A 24087-nucleotide genomic window follows, 5' to 3' on the forward strand; every position below is an offset into this window, starting at 1 on the left:
CCCGCCCAGTTTCCTCACTACTTCGGCCCTACTGTGTGGCAAGATCCTTATTAGGTATTCTACTTACATAATCTCATTTCATCTTTACAGCAGCCTTGTTAGTACACCCTTGTTATTCTCATTTTAAAATATGACCTAGGTAATGCTCCTTTCCTACCCTAAATGTGCCTGTTACAGCATTTATTATATTATCTTACCGATTGTTCGGGTCCCTTTAGTTGTCTACAAACTAGGGGTTTAAATAACATGACCCCGTGACTTGCACATAGTTCATTTTTAATAAATGTCCATCGCTATTATTATATGTTTGTCCCCACTAAGTAAGGGAGCTGACATATCCTTTATTCAGAAAGGGCCTGGCTTATGGTAGGCTTCGTAGGAGTGGATGAAGCACCGCTTCCCCGTGAAGCACTCGAGTGCAAGCAAACGTAGGAGCAAACATGGTGGTTAGATGTCAGAAAACAGATGGAAAAATAAGTACTTGGGCCTGTATAACGCAGTTACTTTCAAACGGTTGCAGCAGTGGATGATGTCGGGGAAGTCCTTGGGCCTAGGAGCATTGGAAGAGTTCTTAGGATTTTGCATGTACACTGAAGTTTTGAAAACGTTTGAGCAGGGGTGGTAAGAGGCTGATCAAAGGTGGCTTTTGGTAAATTTTGATGCAATGGACAGGGTATTTATTAGAATCAGGCCACCGCTCCCTGTGGAAGCAAGCATAAAGCAAGTCCCCTTCAAGGGTCAGGAAGCTCGCTAGGATGGTGGGACCAGAAGGACACCCAAGCCCAGTGGCGACGTCTAGGTTCCGGATTAGCTTGTATTCCAAAAGGGATCGTGTCGCCTCGCGAAGGCTATTCTGGAGAGCGCTGCCTGTTCTAGGGTAGCAGTGGGATATGTCCCGGCTTGGTACGGGATCATCGGGGTCCTCCAGCCCGCCCACCCCCAAAACCGCCGGAACCCCTTTTCCCAGGACTCGGTATTGGTCCTTGCTGCAGAGCCAGCTTCGCCTCAGCCGCCCTTCCGCGCCTGTCACTCACCTGTACGCAGCCAATCAGCATCCATAGGTCGGGAGTTTCATCCGAAGGGAGAGGGGCGGCTGCTTCCTGTGCGCCAATAAATGCGCAGACTCACACGCGAGGGGCGGGCCTGCGGGTGTGAGCGAGCCAATCACAGTCCCCCGGCGGCTGGCAGCCCGAGAGGCAGTTTGTCGCGCGCTCGCTTCCCCAAGATGGCGGACGCTAAGGACGGTTGTGGTTTGGGAGAAGTGGCTGCAGGGAACGGGCGGCGGCTCCACCTAGGGATTCCTGAGGCCGTTTTTGTGGTAAGAGGCACGCCGGTCCTCGGTATCTTGGCTCTGTGCGGTGGGCGACCGTTTCCTTTCTGGCCCCGACCCCGGCCTCGATCGTTGGGGGACGGAGTTGAGCGGGAGGACCTGAGAGAGTGCTCCGTCCTCTCCCACCTCCGCGCCGGCACGCCCTGAGCTGTGTTGGGACCCGCCCTCGGGCCACGCGGTCCGAGGAGGCCCCAGCAGATAAGGTGGCGTGGGGCCCGGAGGACTCGGGAGCGGGGGCGGGGCGGCCCCTCAGCCCCTCCTCCCCGCCCCACGCGGGATTTCCTCCCGTGCCGCCTGGAGAAAGGGAGGCGGCGAGGAGCTGGAGACTCAGCGTAGATGCTGGAGGGAGCGGTGTACACATGGTGACAGGATGCAGTGAGTAGGCAGAAGAGCTGGGGCTAAGGTGTGGAAGTAGGAAATGGCACCTGGTCTGTTGCCTTGGGGGAGCCGAGTGGCGGGGAAGTGGGGTCGGTGAGAACGTGAGGCCCTTGTGTGTCCTGCTGAGGCACGGAGGCTTTAGCCAGTGGGCAGCGGGTGTCTAAAGAAGGCCACTGTACAGCCTGTTTGCTTGTAGGTACGTCGTCCTAATAACTTAGTAGAGAATAAATCGGGTGGAGTTCAGAGGCGAAGCAGGGAATGCAATTTTGGAGGCTTCGCAGAATGGGGAGACCAACCCGAGTCCAAACAAAGAGAAGCAAGTAGACGCTTCCACTCCTGCGCTTCCGTAAAATTCTCGAAATAGTATTTGAAAGCTCTTTCAATAATGAGAAAAGACCTGACGGCCCTTGCAGACCAATATAACCCGTCTCTGTCCACTCACTTCTGGCTGAACAACTATGAAATCTCTGTGGAAGTTTCTCGACCTTTTGGTTTGTGCCTCTATTGCCTTATCTCCTCCACCTTTTTGTTAATCATATCTTAGAGTCTTCAAAAGACCCGTTTATTTTATTTATTCTTTTATGTAGGCCACTCTTAAGGTACACTATGCATATTTGCATGCGCCCATTCAGTTTTGTACTGTTTTCTTTATTTTGTCTTTTCTCCCTGAGCTGTGCCATTTTATTTCTTTACCCTCATTTCCCACCTAGTTGTTAACTAGAGATACAATTTCTTAAATACCAGCCACTTTCCTCATGCTGTTACAAAACCCTAGGCGGCAGGTACTGTTATTCTCATTTTGTAGGTGATGAAACTGAGGCACAGAGCCCTGGAGTAACTTGCCCCAAGTCACACAGGGTGCCAGAGAGTTATCCAGGGTTTGAACTTGGGCCCTCTGTAGGACTCTAGAGCCTCTCCTTACTGTCAAGCTCTGCCACCAGGAGGAACATGAGGTAGTTGTCTTGCTCACTGTCATTTCCCCTGATCCTGGCACAGTACCTGACACATAGTATAAGCTTATAACCAGATGCTGAATTTCTGTAGTGCCTTAAAGTACTACAGTGATGGTGCTCAGCGAGACATGGGCTCAGCACTCTGGTTCACAAGGATAAACTTTATCTGAGGGCTTTATACGTTTTTCCTTAAAATGTTATGGGTTATTTTTTCTAGACCTTAAAATTTCTACCAAATGATAAAACCAATCCAAATTTTATGTAAATATTTTTATTTTCTCAAAGTAGTTAGAATAGCACGGCACAGTATAAAGAACATTGGTTTCTAAATAGACCAGAGTTTGAATCCTGCCTCTACTTCCCACTTGCTGCTCAGCCTCGAACGTATTATTTTACAACTTTGAGCCTCTGTTTCTTTAACTGAAATAGGGGGTAGCAATACTTAGAGAGTTTCCACGAGAAACAGAATGTGCTTTCAGTATTGCAAGTAGATGCTTAATATATATTAGTTTCTGTGATGATAGGAGGCAGTACCCTAGTTTGGTTTGTATCTCTATTGCCTTATCTCCAAGGCAGACCATCACTCCAAGACAGACTTCTTGGCACTTTCTTCTGTTCCCTTCACACGTTGTGCTGTAGACATAGCTAATGTTTGTTGAACACTTACTAGTAGCTGTTGTATGTCCTTCTGGGTATTTTACACATGCTAAACTCACTTGATCCCCTGTGAGGAGGTTACCTCTTTTTCATTTTGCAGATGAGGAAATTGAGACAAAGCAAAAGGTTTAATAACTTCCCCGAGGTCAGTACATCTAGTATGTGATGAAGTCAGCATTCAAAACAGGCAGCCCCTGTCTTCTAACCATAAACCTGTGCTGCTGTAGTTAATTCTTCTTGCTGGAGTCTAACCTCCTAATAACATGTGCTAGAAACTTCGACTTCACTCAGTCTCTTCCTACAATGATCCTTCTAGGAAGATGCTATCTCCATTTTACATGCACGACTCAGCCATCGCCTCAGCCTCACCTTTTCAATTTCTTTTACTGTGTCTAGCTTGATGGCTTCATAATTCACTCCCTTGCTGTGTTTCTCTTCCTTTTTCTTCTTGTCTTGTTTTGGCTAAAATATTCCCTTATAGCTAGTAAGCATGGATAAGAATAATGATTTAAAGATCCCATAAACTGTAAGATTTTTGAATTTAACTTACTTACAGTGAAGGACTAAGGTTCTTTAAACCATTGGAAGGCTCTTATAAAGTCTCCTTAAAGTTTCCATGTAGTTTCACCTATTCCTGATCCTTATCTAATTAACAAGCTTTTCTTCAAGGACCCAGCATGTGTAGAATACATTAAAGAAAAAAAATGCCGTTTGGTTTTATTGCTTTTCTTTTGCTTAATTATTCCTGTAACAGAAGATCCTTCTGTTTGCCCTTTAGGTTTACTTTATTTCAACCACTTCATACTTAAGGAGGCATTTGTGGCTTGTCTTGGGAACCCAATGACCATATTTAGCATGACTTCTATGGTAGCACTTGTTTAATTAAAAATTTAAGTAATAAAATTGATAATTTTGGGAGTTCCTGTCGTGGCTCAGTGGTTAATGAATCCGACTGGGAACCAACCATGAGGTTTCGGGTTTGATCCCTGGCCTTGCTCGGTGGGTTAAGGGTCCCGCGTTGCTGTGGCTGTGGCTGTGGTGTAGGCTGGCGGCTACAGCTCCGATTGGACCCCTAGACTGGGAACCTCCATATGCCATGGATGTGGCCCAAGAAATGGCAAAAAGACAAAAAAAAAAATTTGGTAACTTTGGCATACAACCTGTCGAGTCATTTTTGTGGCTGCAAGTGCTCCATGGAGGATGCATAAAGCAGACAAGGTCATCTTTCTTTCCTTGTATGTAAATAAAAAGAGGAAGGTGGAAGAGGAATAACTTACATACACAGTGTATGTGCGCTCTCTGAAATGGCCTCTAGCTTTTTATAACTGCTTCTTTCTTAGTTAAAAGCAAGCTTTTGGAGAAAGAGAAACACAGGCTCTTTTTCTGTCTTAAAAATAAACTTAGGAAGTTCCCGTCGTGGCGCAGCAGAAACGAATCTGACTAGGAACCATGAGGTTGCGGGTACGATTCCAGGCTTTGCTCAGTGGGTTCAGGATCCCGGCATTGCCGTGAGCTGTGGTGTAGGCTCGGATCTGGCGTGGCTGTGGCTGTGGTGTAGGCTGGCAGCTGTAGCTCCCATTTAACCCCTAGCCTGGGAACCTTCATATGCCGTGGGTACGGCCCTAAAAAGACAAAAAAAAAAAAAAAAACCTGAAAAACCAAACAAAAACCAAAACTTAAAGCAAAAATCAGAGGTATAAATTCTCAAATTTGTAATGTTTTCTTTTGCTCTTAAAGGAAGATGTAGATTCCTTCATGAAACAGCCTGGGAATGAGACTGCAGATACAGTACTGAAGAAGCTGGATGAACAGTACCAGAAGTATAAGTTTATGGAGCTCAACCTTGCTCAAAAGAAAAGGAGGTAAGTGCAAAAAGGATTACGTTTTTAAAATTAATATTGTGTGGCTTAAACTTTTAAAAGATCAAAACATAATTTACATACAAATAAAATGTCTATGTGTTGGCTATTCAGTTTGATGAATTTTGATAAACATATCCACTTGTGTAACCATTGCCCAGATCAATACATATAGGACATTTCTGTTACCCCAGGAAGTTCCCTCCCGCCCCTTTCCTGCCAACCCTGCCCACTCCCAGAGATAACCACTGTTATGATTATTTTCACCATGGTGTGGTGTTGTGTCAGTAAATTAGTTTCTTTTTAGTGCTGAGTCATTTTTCATTGTATGTGGATGTAACCACAATTTTGGTCTGTTTTTTGTCTGTTTGCCTGTTGATAGACATTGGGTTGTTTTCCCATTTGGTCTTAAGTCTTTGTGTGGACATATGCTTTCATTTCTCCTGGGTTGCCTAGGGGTGGAATTGCTGACGTGTATGGCAAATGTATGTTTAATCTTGTAAAAAACTGCCAGAAGTCGTCCTCCAAGGTGGCTCTACCAGGTTGCACTGCCACCAGCAATTTATGGAGTTCCTCATTCTCGCCAGCACTTGGTGTTGTCAGTCTAAATATGCTTATGGAAACATAATAGAAAGAATATTGAGGTCCTTAATTCCAAGGCCTCTAGGATCATAGCATCTTAAATGTCTGGTTCTTCCTTTTCATTTTGCTGAGGTTATGACTTTCCTAAGACTTCATAGCTAATAGACATAGGACAAAAGTACCCTTGCTCTCAATCCTGTATTCCCCTATATTTTTATAGTAGCTTATGAAGTCAGTTCATAGTAATGAATATTTATGGATCTGCTATGCACAGGTGCCAGCATTCTTCTGGCAGTTAAATATTTCTGGAATTCCTCATAGGTACCAGATATTCTTTTGGGTGAAAGAAGGTCTAGTATCTGCTTTGTATCAACAGTGACATAGTCTATAGGGGCCTGATAGGTATGTAAATAAGTATGCAGTCAGGGTGCTTGTGGTGCAGAGCAGTGAGCTAATAGCACAACAGGGGAAGGTGTGATCTGAAGGGTACAAAGGGCTCAGGAAGCTTCCGAGAGGAGCAGACGGCTGCGTAGAACTTTGAAGGCTGGTTATGAGTGCGGAGGCAAACTAAAGTGAGGAAGGGTGGTCTGGGCATGAGGGTACCACTTCTGCAAAGATAAAAAAGTTTATTTTTTAGATATATTTTCCCATTTGATTTTGATGACAGTTGAGGAACTTTGAATAAGGGCTGGGTGTTACATGATATGAAAAGTCGTTGACATGGACAGATGAAAGTTGATGGAAAAAAGAATAGAAAACGCTCTATGCTCATTTTGGAAAAAATGTATATGTGCACAGAAACATCTGGAAGAAGGGACACTAATGTTATATTAACATTGAAAATCTTTGGGTGGTGGGAATATGATATTTTTTCTTATTTGCAATTAAATGATTGTATTTCGGGAATGATCTGGGCTGGAGATAAAAACTGGGGAGTCATTTAAAGCCGGAGTCTAAATGAGCTGCATCACCAACAGAGTTTATGTAAAAACACAGATCGGGGCATTGCAACAGTATGAAGTTAGGGAGACTCAGTAGATCATAGGGTTCTGGAAGCCAAGCTAAGAAAGTGTATCATGGAGGAGGAAATGATCGCCTGGGCCAAATGCTGCTGATGGCTCACCTCAGTGGGATAAGGACTGAGAATGGACTCAGCAAAGTGGAAGTCACTGCTCATCTGGACGGGAACAGTGGTTCAAAAGAGAATGATAGAATTAGAGACAACAGATATGGAGAACTTTTGTGAAGAGTTTTATCCATTTTAATAGTGAGTTGGTTGTCTTTTTATTTGTAGGAATTCTTTATATATTGGACACTAGTCCTTTTAGGTTATATGTATGAGACATTTTTCTTTTGTAATGTATCTTCATTTCCCTTTCGATTCTTTTGATGAGTAGTTCTTTGCTTTTTGGGGGCTGCACCTGCGATATATGGAAGTTCTCAGGCTAGGGGTTGAACCGGAGCTATGGTTGCCGGCCTACGCCACAGCTGCAGCAACATGGGATCCAAGCTGCATCTGTGACCTACACCACAGCTCACGGCAACGCTGGATCCTTAACCCACTGAGCGGGGCCAGGGATGGAACCCGAGTCCTCATGGGCAGGTTCGCTAACCGCTGAGCCACGACAGGAACTCTGTTTTCTTCTAAAAGCCTTAAAATGTTCCTTTTCACATCTAACTTCTTAAGCCATCAGAAATTTATTTTTATGTATGGTATATGGTAGGCTTCCAATTTCTTTATGTTTTTAAATAGATACACTGCAGACATACTGTTTGACTCAGCACTTTAATTTTAATGTACTCTGATTTAACAGTCTTTTCCCTTAATGTTTATTGCCTTTTGTATCCTGTTGAAGAAATAACCTAAGTTTGTGAAGATATTCTTAGTATTTTGTTCTCAAAGCTTTGTTGTTTTATCTTTCACGCTTAGATCTGTAATTAATGGGATATTCAGAAGTATGCTGCTAAATTTCGAAGCAGTCATGGGATTTTCAAGCATGTTTCTTTGCCCTTTCTGTTTTGTACATTGATAGTTGTATCTGCAGTCTTGATCAGTCACACGTTCTTTTTCTTTCTTTCTTTTTTTTTTTTGGTCAACAGTGCTTTGTAGGTTTGTACATTGCTTTTCCATTAAGAGTCAGGTAGTATCTAGTTCTCTTACGATGATACTCACTGCCTAGATCCATTAATTATGAGTTGCAAAATGACGATGTTTTAATTCAGTTATTTATTTTTTACTTATTAGTAAGTTGGCATACTTCTATAAAGAGAAATGTCCCTTCACATACTATTTGGTAAAAGTGGCTGCAAGAAATCAGCTCACCCCTCAGTTTGTTCCCTTGCAGGATTAGCCCTGTAGTTCCTCTCACCTCAACAGCTGTCTGCTGCCTTGTTACTGAGGAAGTGTGTATTTTCTCTGGCTACTTGAACAGCTAGAGGTAGGAGTGCTGGTCTGCTGCCATCTTAACCTGAAACAATTTGTATCCTTTCCCCCCCCCCCTTTTTACTGAGGCACCTGTAGCATATGGAAATTCCTGGGCTAGGGGTCGAATTGGGCCACAGGAAGGCCAGATCTGAGATCTGAGCTGCATCTGTGGCAATGCTGTTCACCCACTGAGTGAGGCCAGGTATCAAACCTGCATCCTCAGGGAGGCAACATCGGGTCCTTAACCCAGTGAACCGCAATGGGAATTCCTTTTTTTTTGTTTGTTTTTTTTTTAAAGCTTTTTAGTCTGTTTTATTCAGTGTATGCAGTTTGAAAATTATGTCTTCTTGGAGTTCTCTTGTGGTGTAGCAGGTTAAGGATCTGGCGTTGTCACTGTAGTGGTTCAGGCCGCTGCTGTGGTGTGGGTTCGACCCCTGCCTAGGAACTTTTGCATGCCACAGGCATAACCAAAAACAGAAAATTATGTCTTCTTGGTGAGTTTAACCCTATATAAAATCCAGCCTATCTTTTTAGATAAAGTAATTTTTTTTTTTGGATACTTTCAAGATCATCTCTTTTGGTTTTTTGTTTTGTTTGTTTTTGTTTTGGCCACATTTGCGGCATGTGGAGGTTCCCGGGCCAGGGATCAAACCTGCACCGCAGCTGTAACCAGAGCACACAGTGACAATGCTGGATCCTCAACCTGCCGAGTCACCAGGGAGCTCCACCATCGCTTTTATCTCACTATAAGTTGTCTATGTGAGCATATCTGTCTCAAACTCTTTCTTAACTAACTGTCAGCTTCCTGTAACCATGGTTACCTGTGTGGATTGCTTTTATCCACAGAAGATTTTTCTTTTGCTGTGAGCTGTGAGTCTGTATCAGCCTTGGACCACTTGAGGCCCGTTAGAAGTTCTTTCACTTAATAGGAGAGCTCCCCCACTGAGCTGTGAGTCAGGGGCCCAGGCTCAGGTCTGCTGCTGGTACTGGCACCTACTTTTCTCTAGTCCTCACTATTCAACTCAAAGCTTTTATTCCCTTTTACTTTTTTTCTGGAATTTCCCTCACCTCTGTGATATCAGCTATGCAACAGAAACCGTTTTTGTGCTTGATTTTGAGTTGTTTTGCAGCAGATGACTGTGTAGTTTGGATACTAACTAACTTCTCTGGTTTTTTGTTTGTTTGTTTGTTTTTGTCTTTTTGCCTTTTCTAGGGCCGCTCCCACGACATATGGAGGTTCCCAGGCTAGAGGTCGAATCGGAGCTGTAGCCACCAGGCTATGCCAGAGCCACAGCGACACGGAATCCAAGCTGCATCTGCAACCTACACCCCAGCTCACGGCAACACTGGATCCTTAACCCACTGAGCAAGGCCAGGGATCGAACCTGCAACCTCATGGTTCCTAATCAGATTCGTTAACCACTGAGCCACGACGGGAACTCCTAACTTTTCTTTATATATGTTGTAAAATGTTTCTTGCAGACCATCATTTGTCCTTAATTTTACCTTCAGCTGTGTCGGAGTTATATAATATTTCATAATTCTCTTGTGGTGACCTCTTTAATGCATGAATTAGTTGTATGTTCCTTATCATTCTCTAACGGGAAATTTTGCGATTATCATTTTTTTCTATCATCTGTTAATTTTTTTCCTTCTCTCTTTGTGGGATTCCTGTTAATAGGGATGTCGACTCTTCTAATTCTGCCTTCCCTTTCTCTTTGTTTCTTCTCTTCTGCTGACTTTGGTAATTTGTCTTTTGGCAATTAAATGGATATTCATGAGTTCTTTATTTCAACCATTACATTTTTTGTACCTACCTAGTAGTTTTGGTTGATTCCTCTTTTTTGTATGTGTGTGTTTAGGGCTGCATCTGGGGCATATGGAGGTTCCCAGGCTGGGGGTCTAATTAAAGCTTCAGCTGCTGGCCTATACCACAGCCACAGCAACGCAGGATCCCCAACCCACTGAGCGGGACCAGGGATCGAACCTGCTGGTCCTCATGGGTGCTAGTTGGGTTTGTTACTCCTGAGCCACATTGGGAGCCCTGGTTGGTTCTTCTTATAGCTACATGTTTCTTCTTCACATTAGCAATATCATGTCCTTTCTCTTGGAGGTATTTTTAAAATACTCACTGTATAATCTCTTAGTATTTGCTTTTGTTTCATCTGGTAGAGGTTGTACAGTTTATATCCTTTATGTTATTGTGTAGTTGAATTTGTCCGATTATCATTTATTTTTCCTGTTAGCCTGTATTCCCTCAGGAATATCGGTTACTTCAGCCAGTAAGGCGTGTGGGTGTATGAGTAATTCAAGTCCCTCCTGGTGGGTAGGGTTAGGAAGAATGCTGCTGCTGATACGGTCTGTGTGGCACAGCTATTGGCCAAATGCTCCTTCTCTGCCATCAGGTGCCTTGGCCTCTGGGAGATTCTTTTTGTTCCCCTGTCTTCGGCTGTTTTCACTGTCATCTCCCCTGGAGGTGGGAATGGGGAGAGGGAACTGTCGGGGGCCAGTACTTGTCTTCTCATCTCCTTTCCCTGACCTTCTCCCCGCCTCTGGCCATTCTGACTCTTTTTCCGCCCTGTAGCGGTGATGGAGTAGGTAATGTGATTTGCCCAGGGCAATTTAGAGGGAGGAAAAACACCTAGAAAGTTACCCTTTGGTCTTAGCCTTAACCCCCCCATTTGAAGACTTGATCCATTTCCTTTCTAAGCTGCTGTCTCCCCCTCACTGTCCTACCTATTCCCAGGATCTAGAGATTTCTGTCATTCATGTAATAGCAAAGACCTAGAACTACCCCAAGTGTCCATTGACAGGAGAGTGGGTAAACAAGTTGTGTTATATTCGTAAATGGATATTACATAGCAGTGAAAATGAATGAACGAATCTTAGGAACCTAATTGGGTTATAAAGCAAAATGCATGCAGCATGAGACTATATGTATTATGCTAAGAAACTAGCCAAGAATATTTTGCTTAAAGATATGCATAAATGTGATGAAACTGTTTGAAAAACGTAGAAAAGGGACTGTGAACACACAGTTCAAGAGAGATGCTGCCTTTTGGGACAGAGCCGGCTTGGGGAGAGGTATATTGCTCAGACATGCACAGCGGCCTTGGTGGTCTGGTTCCTAAGTTGGCCAGGGTTGCAGCTGCTTGATTCATTAACATGCCTCATAGCTTATCTATTACATGTCATATTTTATACATTTAAAAATATGTCATAGAAATAATTTACGTGACCAAAAAAACTTAATCTGAATGTACTTATGTTATATATGTATCAGATATCTTATAAATGAACGCATCTACATCTTGCGAGCATTTACCTATACTAACGTACGCAAAAATAAGCAACATTGAAGAGATCTCCAACATCCGTATTGAACTGTAAAGAGTTCACAGAGCATTGGCTTTCAACCTAATTTAAAAAAAAAATCAATGCTAAGTGTGTGTTTCTAGATTATTCACTGGGTTGTTTTAGCAGCTAGTGATACTATTTTTTAAGCACAGGGTATAATAAAGTGTGCTGTGTTAGCCTTCACCCATGCTGTGACTTCTTTATATGATTTAGCAGGTACATTTTCATTATCATATTTCACTAAATGTTATTGAAGATCAGCATGTAAACGAAATTTAAATATCACCGTAGCTTTGTTTTTTTATCCTTAGTCTGTTTTGTTACAAATTACAGTGTGATTTGAAAGGAACCCCGGATAACTGTTTTTGCACATTTTTCCATACAAAACACTTGAAAGCCTTGGGCAGCTTCTGATCATTTAAAAAAAGAGCTAAAAAAAAAAAACAACGTTTCATTCTTCCCTAAGTCTGACTTCCAGTGTTTTAAGCATGTTTTTATCTCTTATTTCTTTCTTTTTTTTTTTTTAGGGCTGCAGCCAAAGCATATGAAAGTTCCCAGACTAGGGGTTGAATTGGAGCTGCAGCTGCCAGCCTACACCACAGCCACGCAGCGCTAGATCCTCCTTAATCCCTGGCAACCACTGATCCTTTCACCGTCTCCATAGTTTGGTCTTTTCCAGAATGTCTCGTAGTTGGAATCATACACTATGTAGCCCTTTCAGGTTGGCTTCTTTCACTTAGTCATGTGCGTTTGAGTTTCCTCGATAGGTCATTTCTTTTTAGCATGAATACTGTTCCATTGTCTGGATGTACCACAGTTTCTCCATTTGCCTAGGGAGGGCATCTTGGTTGCTTCCAAGTTTGGGCAGTTATGACTACGGCTGCTAAAAACATCTGTGTGCAGTTTTTGTGTGGAGCTCTGTTTTCAGCTCCTTTGGGTGAATACCAAGGAGCATGACTGCTGGATTGCATAGTAAGAGTATGTTTAGTGTTACTACATCTTCCAAAGTGGCTGCATCATTTTTATGTTTCCACCGGCAATGGATGAGAATTCACATTGTTCCACATCCTCACCAGCATCTGGTGTTGTCAGTGTTCCAGATTTTGGCCATTCTGATAGGTGTGTAGTGGTGCCTCGTTGCAGTCTTTTTGTTTGTTCGTTTGTTTTTTTGCTTTTCATGGCTGCTCCCTCAGATTTGGAGGTTCCCAGGCTAGGGGTTGAATCAGAGCTGCAGCTGCCGGCCTACGCCACAGCCACAGTGACACCAGATCTGAGCCGTGTCTGTGACCTACACCACAGCTCACAGCAACGCCGGATCCCCGACCCACTGAGCAAGGCCCGGGATTGAACCTGCATCCTCACGGATACCTTTTGGATTCATTTCCACTGTGCCACGATGGGAACTTCCTCGTGCGGTCTTCATTTGCATTTCTTCGCTCTCTCTTTTTTTAAAATTTTCATTTCTCTCCTGGCATGTGAGGTGGAGCATCTTTTCATATGCTTATTTGCCGTCTGTGTACCTTCTTCGGTACATCTGTTAATGTCTTTGGTCCTTGTTTTAAATCTGCTAGCCTGGAACAACTGGGCATCTGCACACACACAAAATGAATCTAGACATAGACCTTACACATTTCACAAAACTTAAGATGAATCACATGCCTGAATGTACACTGCAAAACTTAAAGCTCCTAGAAGACACCATAGGAAAAAACTAGATGACTTTGGGGGTGGTGATTTCTGTTTAGATACAACACCAAAAACGATCCATGAAAGAGATAGTTGATATGCTGGACTTTATTAAAATTAGCAACCTCTGTTCTGGAAAAGAATGAAAAGATAAGCCACAGACTGGGAGAAAATGTTTGTAAAAGACACATCTGATAAAGGACTGGCATCCAAAATACACAAAAGAATTCTCAAAACTCAACAATAAGAAAACAAATAGGAGCTCCTATTGTGGCGCAGTGGAAATGAATCCGACTAGGAACCATGAGGTTGCAGGATTGATCCCTGGTCTCACTCAGAGGATTAAGGATCTGGTGTTGCCATGAGCTGTGGTATAGGTCGCAGATGCGGCTTGGGCCTGGTGGTGGTGTGGCTGTACCGCAGACCAGCAGCCATGGCTCCGATTTGACCCCCAGCCTGGGAACCTCCATGAGAAAAAAAAGAAAGAAAACAAATAACTGGATTAAAAAATATTTGAATGTATGTTATTTTAAAAATCTATTTAAAATGCAGTTTTAATTAAATTCAAATCACCTATGATTTTCTCTAGAATTGTTAACTGACGATGGGGTATTTGACATGTAAAACAAGATCTGTACACAGTAGGCATTCTATAAATATTTGCTATTATATCTAAATATTTTAGTAAATACTTATGTCTGAAATACCTTATTTAATAAGCAAAATGTATTAGGATATCTTAAATATTTCCTATATATAAATTGCCCTCAAAATGTATCAGTAGAAAATGCAAAGCTAGATAAGACTGTGGCCTGGTGGCAGAATACTAAGTTAACCTTTTTCTTATTCACAGGCTAAAAGGTCAGATTCCTGAAATTAAGCAAACTTTAGAAATTCTAAAATACATGCAGAAGAAAAAAGTAAGTGCATTTTTGTTTGTCAATATGAGCGATCCCGGATGCTTGAGTGGAGGGAGACACGTGTTCCTTGACTCTGCTCACTGGTGTTTGAACTGTGCTAGAAGATCCGGTCTGCCTTCCTGAGCACACGTGCTGATGTCCAAACAGTGTGCTGCTGGGAGACGGGTGTTTTCCTCCCCAAGGCAGCTTTCCTTCTCAGGCCCACACTTCTTGGGGGACTAAATACAAAAAGAAAATGCCGTATTTTGAGGTAGCAGCATCTGATGCTTTTGTTGTTATTATTCTCCCTAAGAATAAGGAGTGAATCGAAGACTTAACGGAGCTGCAAAGAATCTTAGAAGTTATGTTTCAGATTCTCATTTCACAATCCAAGAAACATTTGCAAAGACCAGTGTCATGTAGTTAGTTACTAGCAGAACTGGATTTGAAAATCTTCTGAGTCTTAATCCAGTATTTGTTAAATAAAAACAGGCTGTAAAGATTACATTTCATAAGTATGTTATATTTAAAATATTATATATTTATATTTAGTATATGTATATTTATAACTTGATTAGAATAGCCATTTCTAGTACTTTTTTTTTTTTGTCTTTTTGTCTTTTCTAGGGTTGCACCCATGGCATATGGAGGATCCCAGGCTAGGGGTCTAATCGGAGCTATAGCCGCCGGCCTACACCACAGCCACAGCAATGGGGGATCCGAGCTGCATCTGTGACCTACACCACAGCCACAGCAACGGGGGATCCTTAACCCACTGAGCGAGGCCAGGGATCGAACCTTCAACCTCATGGTTCCTAGTCGGATTCGCTAACCACTGAGCCATGACGGGAACTCCTTTTTCTAGTACATTATTTTATATCATGAATGTGTAAGCGACTTCAGAAAACCAGTTGCTTGAGCATGAAGCACTGATGAAGTAATAATAATAACAGATATCTCTTGTATAGAGCTTACTCTGTGCCAGGAACTGTTGTATGTTTGTGTAAACTCCGCTCACCACATACGCAGCCTTCAGAGGTGTAGTAAGGAGCCAGCCAGAACCCACGGCCTCCGTGCCCAGCCGCCTGGCTGCAGCATTGCTTTCTGCTACCACCCTGCTTAGTTTGCATGGTGGTCCCGTGGTACTGTTGTAAATGGCTTAGGGTCAGCTCTGCCATCTCTCCCTTATAACCTTGGTGTTAAAATGTACTGTGTACAGTACTGTATTTTTTTTTTTAAAGGAGTCCACCAGTTCACTGGAGACCAGATTCTTACTGGCAGATAACCTGTATTGCAAAGCTTCAGTTCCTCCCACTGATAAAGTGTGTCTGTGGTTGGGGGTAAGTGGATGTAACCGCCATAGCTTCCTTGGCTGACATTGGCAAGCCAGTGTGCTTTCCCCCGCGCGGTAGCGGTGTTCAAGCTGTGTACAGTGCCCGTCTCCCTCGACTGGGAGGAATGGAGGCGTGGCGTTCGGAGGGGATCAGGAGTGTGATGAAGGTTGCCGCGCAGACATGCTCACGTCTCTCCCAGTCAAAACAAAAGTGATCAAAACCCTACTTCCCCTTCAGCTAATGCTTTCTCTCCTAAGTGTAAGTAAAATAGAAGGTACTGTTGAACCTCCCCTAGTGTTTCTTTATCATAAGAGTTTGTTAGTTCAAGAAGGATCTCTCTAAACTTAAGGGGGGAAAGAGTACAAAAAAACCTTAAGGTTAGAACCCCCCCCCCACTTTCTTTTTGTCTTTTTCTAGGGCCGCATATGGAGGTTCCCAGGCTAGGGGTTGAATTGGAGCTGTAGCTGACGGCCTACACCACAGCCACAGCAACGCTGGATCTGAGCCGTTTCTGTGACCTACACCACAGCTCATAGCAACGCCAGATCCCTAACTCACTGAGTGAGGCCAGGGATCTAACCCAAAGCCCCATGGTTCCTAGTCAGATTTGTTAACTACTGAGCCATGACGGGAACTCGTAGAACCCATTTTTTTAAAAAAATTTTTTATTTTTTGTCTTCTGTCTTTTTACGTCCAAACCTAGAACCCATTCTTTAAATCCTTTTTTTTTTTTTCAGTTTTGACAATTTCATGGGCCTTGTCTGTGATTTTTTAAATCTTACTTCTCTCAGTCCCTTGACCAACCAGCCAAGAGCCAATTCCACCTGTCCAGCTAGCTGTCCTTAGTTCTTGTTGCCTCAGGCAGGTTCCCATCCGATGTAGCAAGACCCTCCCTACTGGGAGGTCCTGAGCAGATTCATACACAGAAACCCTTAGTTCCTCCTCCTGATTTTTGTTGGCTGTAATATTTTTAGTTTGTACATTTAATTCTACAACCATAATTTCCATCCTTGTTTGGTTTTGTTTTATAAATGGAGCAGCTATCCACCCAGTAGCTGACATCCCAGGGGTTATCCTCATTGGTTTCTCCTTCCCCTTGGGCACATGTCATCAGTGGGTGGGCATAAGATGACTCCATAAATTGGACTGGGGCCGCAAGGAGCGCTCTGGTGAGAACTGTGGCTGGAGGCCACCTCACATGAGGATGAATTCCCAATGGATCACATACTTAGCCTGAAATACTGATGCCGTCAGAGTTCTAGGCAAGTCATTGGTAACTTACTTTGTAAGCCTGGAATAAGGATGCTTTTTTAGGCCTAAAAATTCAAAGACCCTAGCAAGGTCAAAGACAGTGAACAGGAAAAATATTTGTAACTCATATAGCAGGAAAAGGACTAACAGATTCCCAGGCAGAAGACTAACAGACTTAGAGTTGTGTTTTGGGCATGTTAGTCTTGAGAAGTCTGTTAGGCCATCGGGTAGAGAGACTGATAAGGCGGTGCTTCGGGAGTGAATCAACGAAGGAGAAATACTTGGCGCAGGGTACTTCCCGAATGAATGATTACTGTTTTTTGACATAAATGAAGAATTATGTGAATGAATATAATCATTAAACATAAGTATTGTATATTTTTTCTTGTTAAAAGTAAGCAATGTGTAGACATTTTCGGGAAAAAAGTTCTAAGAAGCATCAGTAATTGATGGAAGAATGAGATTAGGGGCCTGGGTTTGGAGAGACATTTCCTTTTCCTTGAATATTTTTGTCCTCTCTGAAGTTTTATACAGTTTTCTAATTATCATGGATTGGTATATTCATAAATACATAAGTATTTATGTAGCACCTAATTTGCACTAAATACTTTCATGTTGTCTCTTTTAATTCTTAAAATAATCCTTTGAGTAATTTTTAAATTCCATTTGTCAGATGGGGAGAGGGATTCAAGAAATACCCAGGAGGAAGTCAGATTAGAAGAGCTCAGACCTGGGAAAGGTGTGGTTCGCCCCCTTCAGTGTGCATGTGGTCACTCTGGATCCTCAGAATTCCAGACATAGTCATCTTGCCTTCACCCCTAGTGGCTGGCGTGGGAGGTGGGGAGGGGGCGATAAAAGCTAGCTGTTTGTCTTAATGGATCAAATATAGATAATGGTCTACCTTTGAAAACTTTTAAATTATTGTATCTTCAGCTCAGAAATGACTATTTACATTGATTCAGATGTAATACTATAAATAGTGTCACGATGGACTTAGTAGATAAGATAGTATTTGGTAACTAAAGATAGTGATTCTTATCCTTATTCTTCTATTTATTTACTCCATAAGCAAAAGAATAAGTAACCTGATTTCCCAGAGCCTGTTTCCTTAGCTATGAAGAAGATAACTTGCCTCACTAGGGTTTATGAGAAGTAAATATATTCTCTAGCCCAGGGAGTCAATAAACTTTCTGTAAAAGGCCAGAGAGTAAATATTTTTGGTTTTTGCAGACCATGCAGTCTCTGTTACAACTTGTGTTTAGCTCTGCCACCATGGCATGAAAGTGTAAGTGAATAATGAACAGCTGGGTTTCAGGAGTTCTCACTGTGGCTCAGTGAGTTAAGAACCCGGCTAGTATCCATGAGGATGCGGATTTGATCCCTGCCCTTGCTCAAGTGGGTTAAGGATCTGGTGATGCCGCAAGGTGCCGCCATCTGCAGCGTAGGTTGCAGATGCAGCTTGGATCCTACATTGCTGTGAACTTCCATATTCTGCAGGTGTGGCCGTTAAAAAAAAAAAAAAAAGACTAGCCGGGTTTCAGTAAAACTTAGGACGAAGGGCCTCTGGCTGGATTTGACTCAGGGGCAGTAGTTTGCCAGCCCCTGCTTTAATGGATAAAGACCAGGTGAATGTTTAGTAATTGTCATGATTTTCTCTCTTCAGGCTAATGTAATGCTTGAATATGATATCGATGAAGCTCAGGCATTGTTGGAAAAGAATTTGTCAACTGCCACAAAGAACCTTGATTCTCTTGAGGAAGACCTCGACTTTCTTCGAGATCAATTTACTACAACGGAAGTCAGTATCCTTTCTCAAAAAAAAAAAAGAAAGAAAAAGAAAAAGGGCAAAGGGAGGAAGGAAGAAAGATGTTTTTAACATTCTTACCTGCATTGCTTTAGTGAGAAGAATGTTCTTTTTTTTTTTTGTCTTTTGTGTTTTTAGTGCTGCATCCGTGGCATATGGAGGTTCCCAGGCTAGGGGCTGAGTCATAGCTGCAGCTGCCGGCCTACACCACAGCAGTGCACAATCACAGCTGCTTCTGCAGCCCACACCACAGCTCACGTAATGACAGATCCTCAACCCACTGAGCAAGGCCAGGGATCGAACCCACGTCCTCATGGATGCTAGTCAGGTTCGTTAACCATTGAGCCACAAGGGGAACTCCAATAATGTTCTTATTCTTAGACTACTGTTAAGTTGCAGATTTTATGAGAGTGGTAAATGACATATTTAGAACTAATAAATAAATTTACAGATTGATCTGAATTTGAAGTGGGAAAGTGTGAAAACAGCAAATTCAGTTTAGCAAAATGAGTATTTTTCTTTCAGATATTTTCTCAAGACATCTTCATAGCTAATGAAGTAGTGTAATTCCACAGTTGGTTATTAAGGGTCTCCTGCAACTGTGCTAAGTTGCATGGGGCAAAGTATTGCTCCGTAAAACAACTAAGTGATGATTTTATAGTAAAATATAAGTAGGTTCATTTCATATATTCAATACCAAGGCAATTCAAAGTTAGGGAAAGATAGATGTGAGCTAGAATTAGTTCAGAATGGGCTTTGAGAAGATAGAACTTAAGACTGTTTTCGAAGGTAGTGTAGGATTTATGTCGGCAGAGAGGAGGCCTTTTCTTTCTGACCTGTCTCTCCTCCTGGTTCCTGGCGCAGTCCTGGGCCTCACACAGTCGCCCAAGACAGAAACCTGGGAGTCGACCTTCATGCTTCTCTTTTTTTATCAGCGGAAGCCAACCAGGCACCAGATTGTTGTCAACTTTCCCTTGTAAATCTCTCACATTTTGGCCTTCTAGAGCCTAGACTCAGTAGTTTTCTAGTCTTTTTCTCCCATCTGTCCTTTGCACTATCTCTACCATGAATTTACTGAGTCATGCTTCTTTCTTTTTATTCCTCTGGTTATAATACTTCAGGGGTATTTGCTATGTAGAAGGGCTGCACACGGGCTTTCTGTGAGCTGTGCCCAGCCAGTCCGAACTCCTGCTGCTGGCTTCCTTGCTCCCAGTGCACCCCCGGCCAGGTCTTCTCACCCCCCGTGTGTGCCATGCCTTTTGTACTTCCACAGTCAGTGCCTCCTGCCGGGACTGATTTCCTCTTGTTGACCTAGGTTGCTTCTTTTTATCTTTCATATTTTGGCACAAGCAGCAGAACAGTTCTGAACTTTTCCCATTGTCTCAGGGGGTTTGTTGGTCCTTTGTGCTTACTTAGCACTTTGCACATAGTACTTTGTTTTTCATGCCGGACTGGGAGCTCTTCACGTGTGGGAGCTCCACTTCCTCTCTTCTCCCAGCACAGACCACGTGACAGGTGTTGAGTGGTTGAGTGAGGGGAAGGCAGGCCTGTTGAGGCTTAGAGCAGGGGTTGGCGTGTGACTGGTAACATGGAGACTTCGTTCAGAGACAAAAACTGGCAACATAACATTGGAGCAAATCTAGGTGACTTTCAGTCCAGTGATGACTTTCCGGATACACCACCAAAGGCATGATCCCTGAAAGAAGTAATGGATAAGCAAAGGCCTACACTGGGCGGTGCTCGTGGAAGGGAAAAGATGCAGACACTGAATAAATTGGGTGAGTGTCCTGTGCAACCGAGCAGAGGGTGAGGTAAAATCAGTGATAATTAAAAGTGTAATAATTTAAATTATTACGTGTCATACATAATTATGACATGTCAGGGTATGGTTTGAACAGTCTCTGAAATTTCATGCATGATGGACTGTCGTTAAAACTCTTGAGTGTCAAGCACATATTTGTTAAATATAAAACTGTACTTGACTAGATATGCTAAGCAATTACTGATCTGAAACCCTGACTTGGTTTTTGTGGAATTTGTTTCGTCTCTTCTTGGCAAATGATACTATAGCAAGGTGGCTCGTGATACGACTTGTCTCTAGTATTTTGTGTGTGTGATTTCTGTCTTTGATTCAGTGTGTGAATGAATACTTGGTCATCACGTATGTTATCTTAGAATTGCATTTGCATTTTCTTTGACAATTCTTGCAGATATGGCCAGGGTTTATAATTGGGATGTGAAAAGAAGAAACAAAGATGATTCTACCAAGAACAAAGCATAATGCTGGCAATTAAAAATATGGTTCAGTTTTCCAAACATGTTATTTTAAATACCCCAAAGTTTATCCTTAAAGGTTGACATAACTTTAAATGATTTTTAACAGCAAGAATGATAATTAAACTTGAAAAAAAGATAACACCACTTTATTTATTTATAAAACAAAATTAGTTTCAAATATTTTATGAAATTAGCAGTATTTTTATTTTTTTTTTCATTTCCAACAGAGTCAGTGCTGTTTTCATCATTTTTGTTTGTTTGTTTGTTTGTCCTAAGAAAGGTCTGAACCGAAATGGCTGAAAACTGTCAGGTATGCTATGGAAGCTGATTTCTGGACAGTTTAGCACAGTTTACTTTTTCTTTATTGGCTAGTGTTACTCTCACTTAGTGTGGTTAAACCAGTTCAGAGGTAGGAAAAACAGTTTGAATATTTGAAAACTGGTTTTTCTTTAGTACATGTGGGCCTTTACGATCCTCTGTTGCTGTTATGTGTCTTATGTAAATGGAGTTATATGAATTACAGCTTAGTCAATAACCATTATAATATTCTGTACTTTTTAGGACATGGTAATTTGCGTTCCTATAAACAGTTAGAGGGCTATCGAGACAACACTTTTTCTAACCCGATATAAGTGCACAGAGCCTTTGCAATGCCAGCATAAAGGCCAAGATGAAAAAACAAAATTACCCACTCAAAACTCTTGCCTAAGGTGATTTTATATTTCTTAACAGTTCTCCAAAGCAGCTGAACAGAAATATTAAGATAAATGTAAATCTCTGCAATAGTTTAAACAAGTTGTGAGCTTTTTTATTCATGGTAAAACTTCATGAGAGTAGCAGAAAAGCCCTGTGGAAAGCCGCTGGCACAGTGGCTAGTACTTGGCGATAGAGATTCTGGTAAAAACACATGTATTCTTCCATCTCTGTGTAGCGAAGAGTATACTTGTACAATGTTTTGTACTTGTACTTCATGATATTAAAACAGTGAAGTTAAAACTGTGGCACAGCACCTTTTTTTCATGATTCTTTCTAAAATTAACATGGGTCGTTTCACATATTTGTACAGTTTATTCAGTTGCACATATAACTAGCCATGTCCCAAGAACTTATAAGATCCTTTTGGAAGGAAGATGGCAGAACAAACAATTGAGAAGTTAAATTTGAAAGATACCAAAGTTCCTTGTCAGTTGTTCTTTCATAATTTTAAATTCCCATGTTTTAAAATTTGAGGTTTGTAAACATCTTGAGGTATTTTAAGTGCTACTTTTCCCCAAACTTTATTATGGTAAGTATATTGGTATAAAATGCCCCTGATGATATTAGAGGAATGACTTGCTCAGAAGATCTTAGTTTTGTCTTACTTTAAGTCCATGAAAATCTCAATATGAATTTTCAGGTATTCCAGACAATATGAAGAAACACAGCTCTTTAGAGAGATGAATTAAAGAGGAAATAGTAATTATTCAGCAGACACACATAAATATCAAATATGTGTCAGAAACAGTATTAGGCTGTGTTAAATAGATAAGGGATGTTTAAATGCCTCTGCCAGATTGTCTTATAACAGTTTACATTTTCAGAATAAAATAACTGTCCTGATTTGACATATTTTCAAGCTTAATCTTAATATTAGTGTAGTATACCCAGAGAGAGTAATGTGCAAAAGATTGATCACAAAATGTGATACTAAGAAATGTGTTGGAAATGCAACTGCAGTTTAATGAGTTTTATACTGTAAAACGTGTTCCTTTGGAGAAAGTTTAGAAAATAGGATGAAAAAAAAAGACATTTCAGTCCCACTCGCAGTCCTCTTTGGTGTTTCCATTGCTTGTATTTCTTTTCCTATGCTAAGTTTTTAAAAACCACAATTGAAATAATTTTGTCTTCATAATTTTTATCCTGTTTGCTTTACTCAACATGGAGTTAGCTTATTGTACGCTGCTTTTACATTACCATTATCTTACTGATTTCATAGTTGTGCTCTAATAGGTGAACTCTGGTAAACCGTGAGTCAGACGTTTGGGTTATTTAAAATGTTTTTCTCTAAGTAAGACATAATTAGCAGTTGACATTCTTACAGAAGGATTTTTCTGAAATTAGATTTTGCCCCTACCCTCCTCCACTGCAGAGAGAGCGACGGCCACAGAGGCAGGACCTTATCCACGGCCGCATGGCCAGAAAGAAACCCAGATCTGGTTCCTTGGTGACTTTCTTTCCCCCTGTGCTGTACCTAAACAAGAATTTATTAAGTTCAATTCCTGAACAAGCGAATACACTCCTTTCTTTATAGTTTGCTATTCTCCGCTCTAAACCTCATGATAGCTTTAAGGATCTTGATTCATTTCTTAAAGGTTTGTCTTCGTTCTAATCCCATCCGTAGCCATGTCTGTATCTGTTCATTACTGATGGGGGATTGGGTTCTCTCTGAAGACACTGCCAAGAGCGTTGGCAACATTCAGCATGACTACACATTTAAACTCCCAAGAAGACCTAGATAGGCCACATCTGGCACTGGTTTACTCTGAAGGACATGGGACAGGCAAGACACCATGGACACCATGTCAGGGGGCAGCTGAACAATTCTGGGGAAATTCTTGCAGCAGTCCCCACAGACTACACGGATGAGTACAGGAGCCGCCCTGCCTTAGAAGCCGCAACAGCCCCGTGTGCATAGCCATGGTTCCAGCCAGGGTCAGGGCCCTGGCACACGAGGTACAACTCACCCAGGTACTGGGGACATTTTACCAGAACCAGGCTCCCCTGGTCACACCATTGACAACCCACCTTCATCGAGTTTCTAGGGGGAACCAAACTAGAACGCCAATCCAGGGTTCGTTCCTCGCCTCCAGGGAGAAAGGGTTTTGAACACCTCTCACTCAGCCTATTGGGTCTGGCCTCATCATGGCCAGTTTTTGACAGTGGCTTACTTCCGTTTTTCAGTTCCTTTTACAAGGCCATTTAGCTAAATACCCACTTCTGCAAAAAAGGTAGGAGTAATTCAGATTCTTTAAAGGGCCAGATGGAAGCCTTTCTGTCTGGGTTTGGAGAGCTGTTTTTCTCCTTGACCCCAAGCCAAGTGATGCCATAATTTTAGGGGAACTTTATGAACTCATTGCACAAAACGTTTTAGTCTTGTGGCCAAAACTGCAACCAGTATCATAGATAGGCCTGCTCATTAACCATATTCTCTCCAGATTAACACTCTTCTGTACCCAGGGAGTACTGCTTACCTGACAGGTTGTGAGAAGGCACTAGTTTGGGACTGGAAGTGTTTGAGGCGGGAGGAATTGGTTAG

General features: G+C 42.1%; 1 protein-coding gene across 2 annotated transcripts; it reads left to right on the forward strand.

The window, feature by feature from the left end:
- Positions 1-1181: 1181 nt before the first annotated feature.
- VBP1 (VHL binding protein 1) lies at positions 1182-21793 on the forward strand. Of its 2 annotated transcripts, none has more exons than XM_047764560.1 (6): positions 1182-1318; positions 5056-5180; positions 14081-14147; positions 15368-15466; positions 18375-18513; positions 20726-21793. In XM_047764560.1, the coding sequence occupies exons 1-6, from the start codon at positions 1226-1228 to the stop codon at positions 20794-20796; spliced, it is 594 nt and encodes a 197-aa protein (XP_047620516.1). In that variant the 5' UTR covers positions 1182-1225; the 3' UTR covers positions 20797-21793. The 2 variants fall into 2 exon arrangements, with proteins under 2 accessions (XP_047620516.1, XP_047620518.1); XM_047764562.1 differs by lacking the exon at positions 1182-1318 and adding an exon at positions 1615-1705.
- The last annotated feature ends 2294 nt before the right edge of the window (positions 21794-24087 follow it).

Source organism: Phacochoerus africanus, chromosome X (assembly GCF_016906955.1).
Source record: "Phacochoerus africanus isolate WHEZ1 chromosome X, ROS_Pafr_v1, whole genome shotgun sequence".
In the NCBI taxonomy this organism is placed as follows: domain Eukaryota; kingdom Metazoa; phylum Chordata; class Mammalia; order Artiodactyla; family Suidae; genus Phacochoerus; species Phacochoerus africanus.

Bases quoted from the DNA above. Each gene is read 5' to 3' on its own strand.
- VBP1 (XM_047764560.1), top strand. From the start codon at position 1,226: ATGGCGGACGCTAAGGACGGTTGTGGTTTGGGAGAAGTGGCTGCAGGG. The intron at 15,467-18,374 runs GTAAGTGGATGT...TTCTCTCTTCAG, and splicing joins AAGTGTGTCTGTGGTTGGGG to GCTAATGTAATGCTTGAATA. The intron at 18,514-20,725 runs GTATCCTTTCTC...CAATTCTTGCAG, and splicing joins ATTTACTACAACGGAAGTCA to ATATGGCCAGGGTTTATAAT.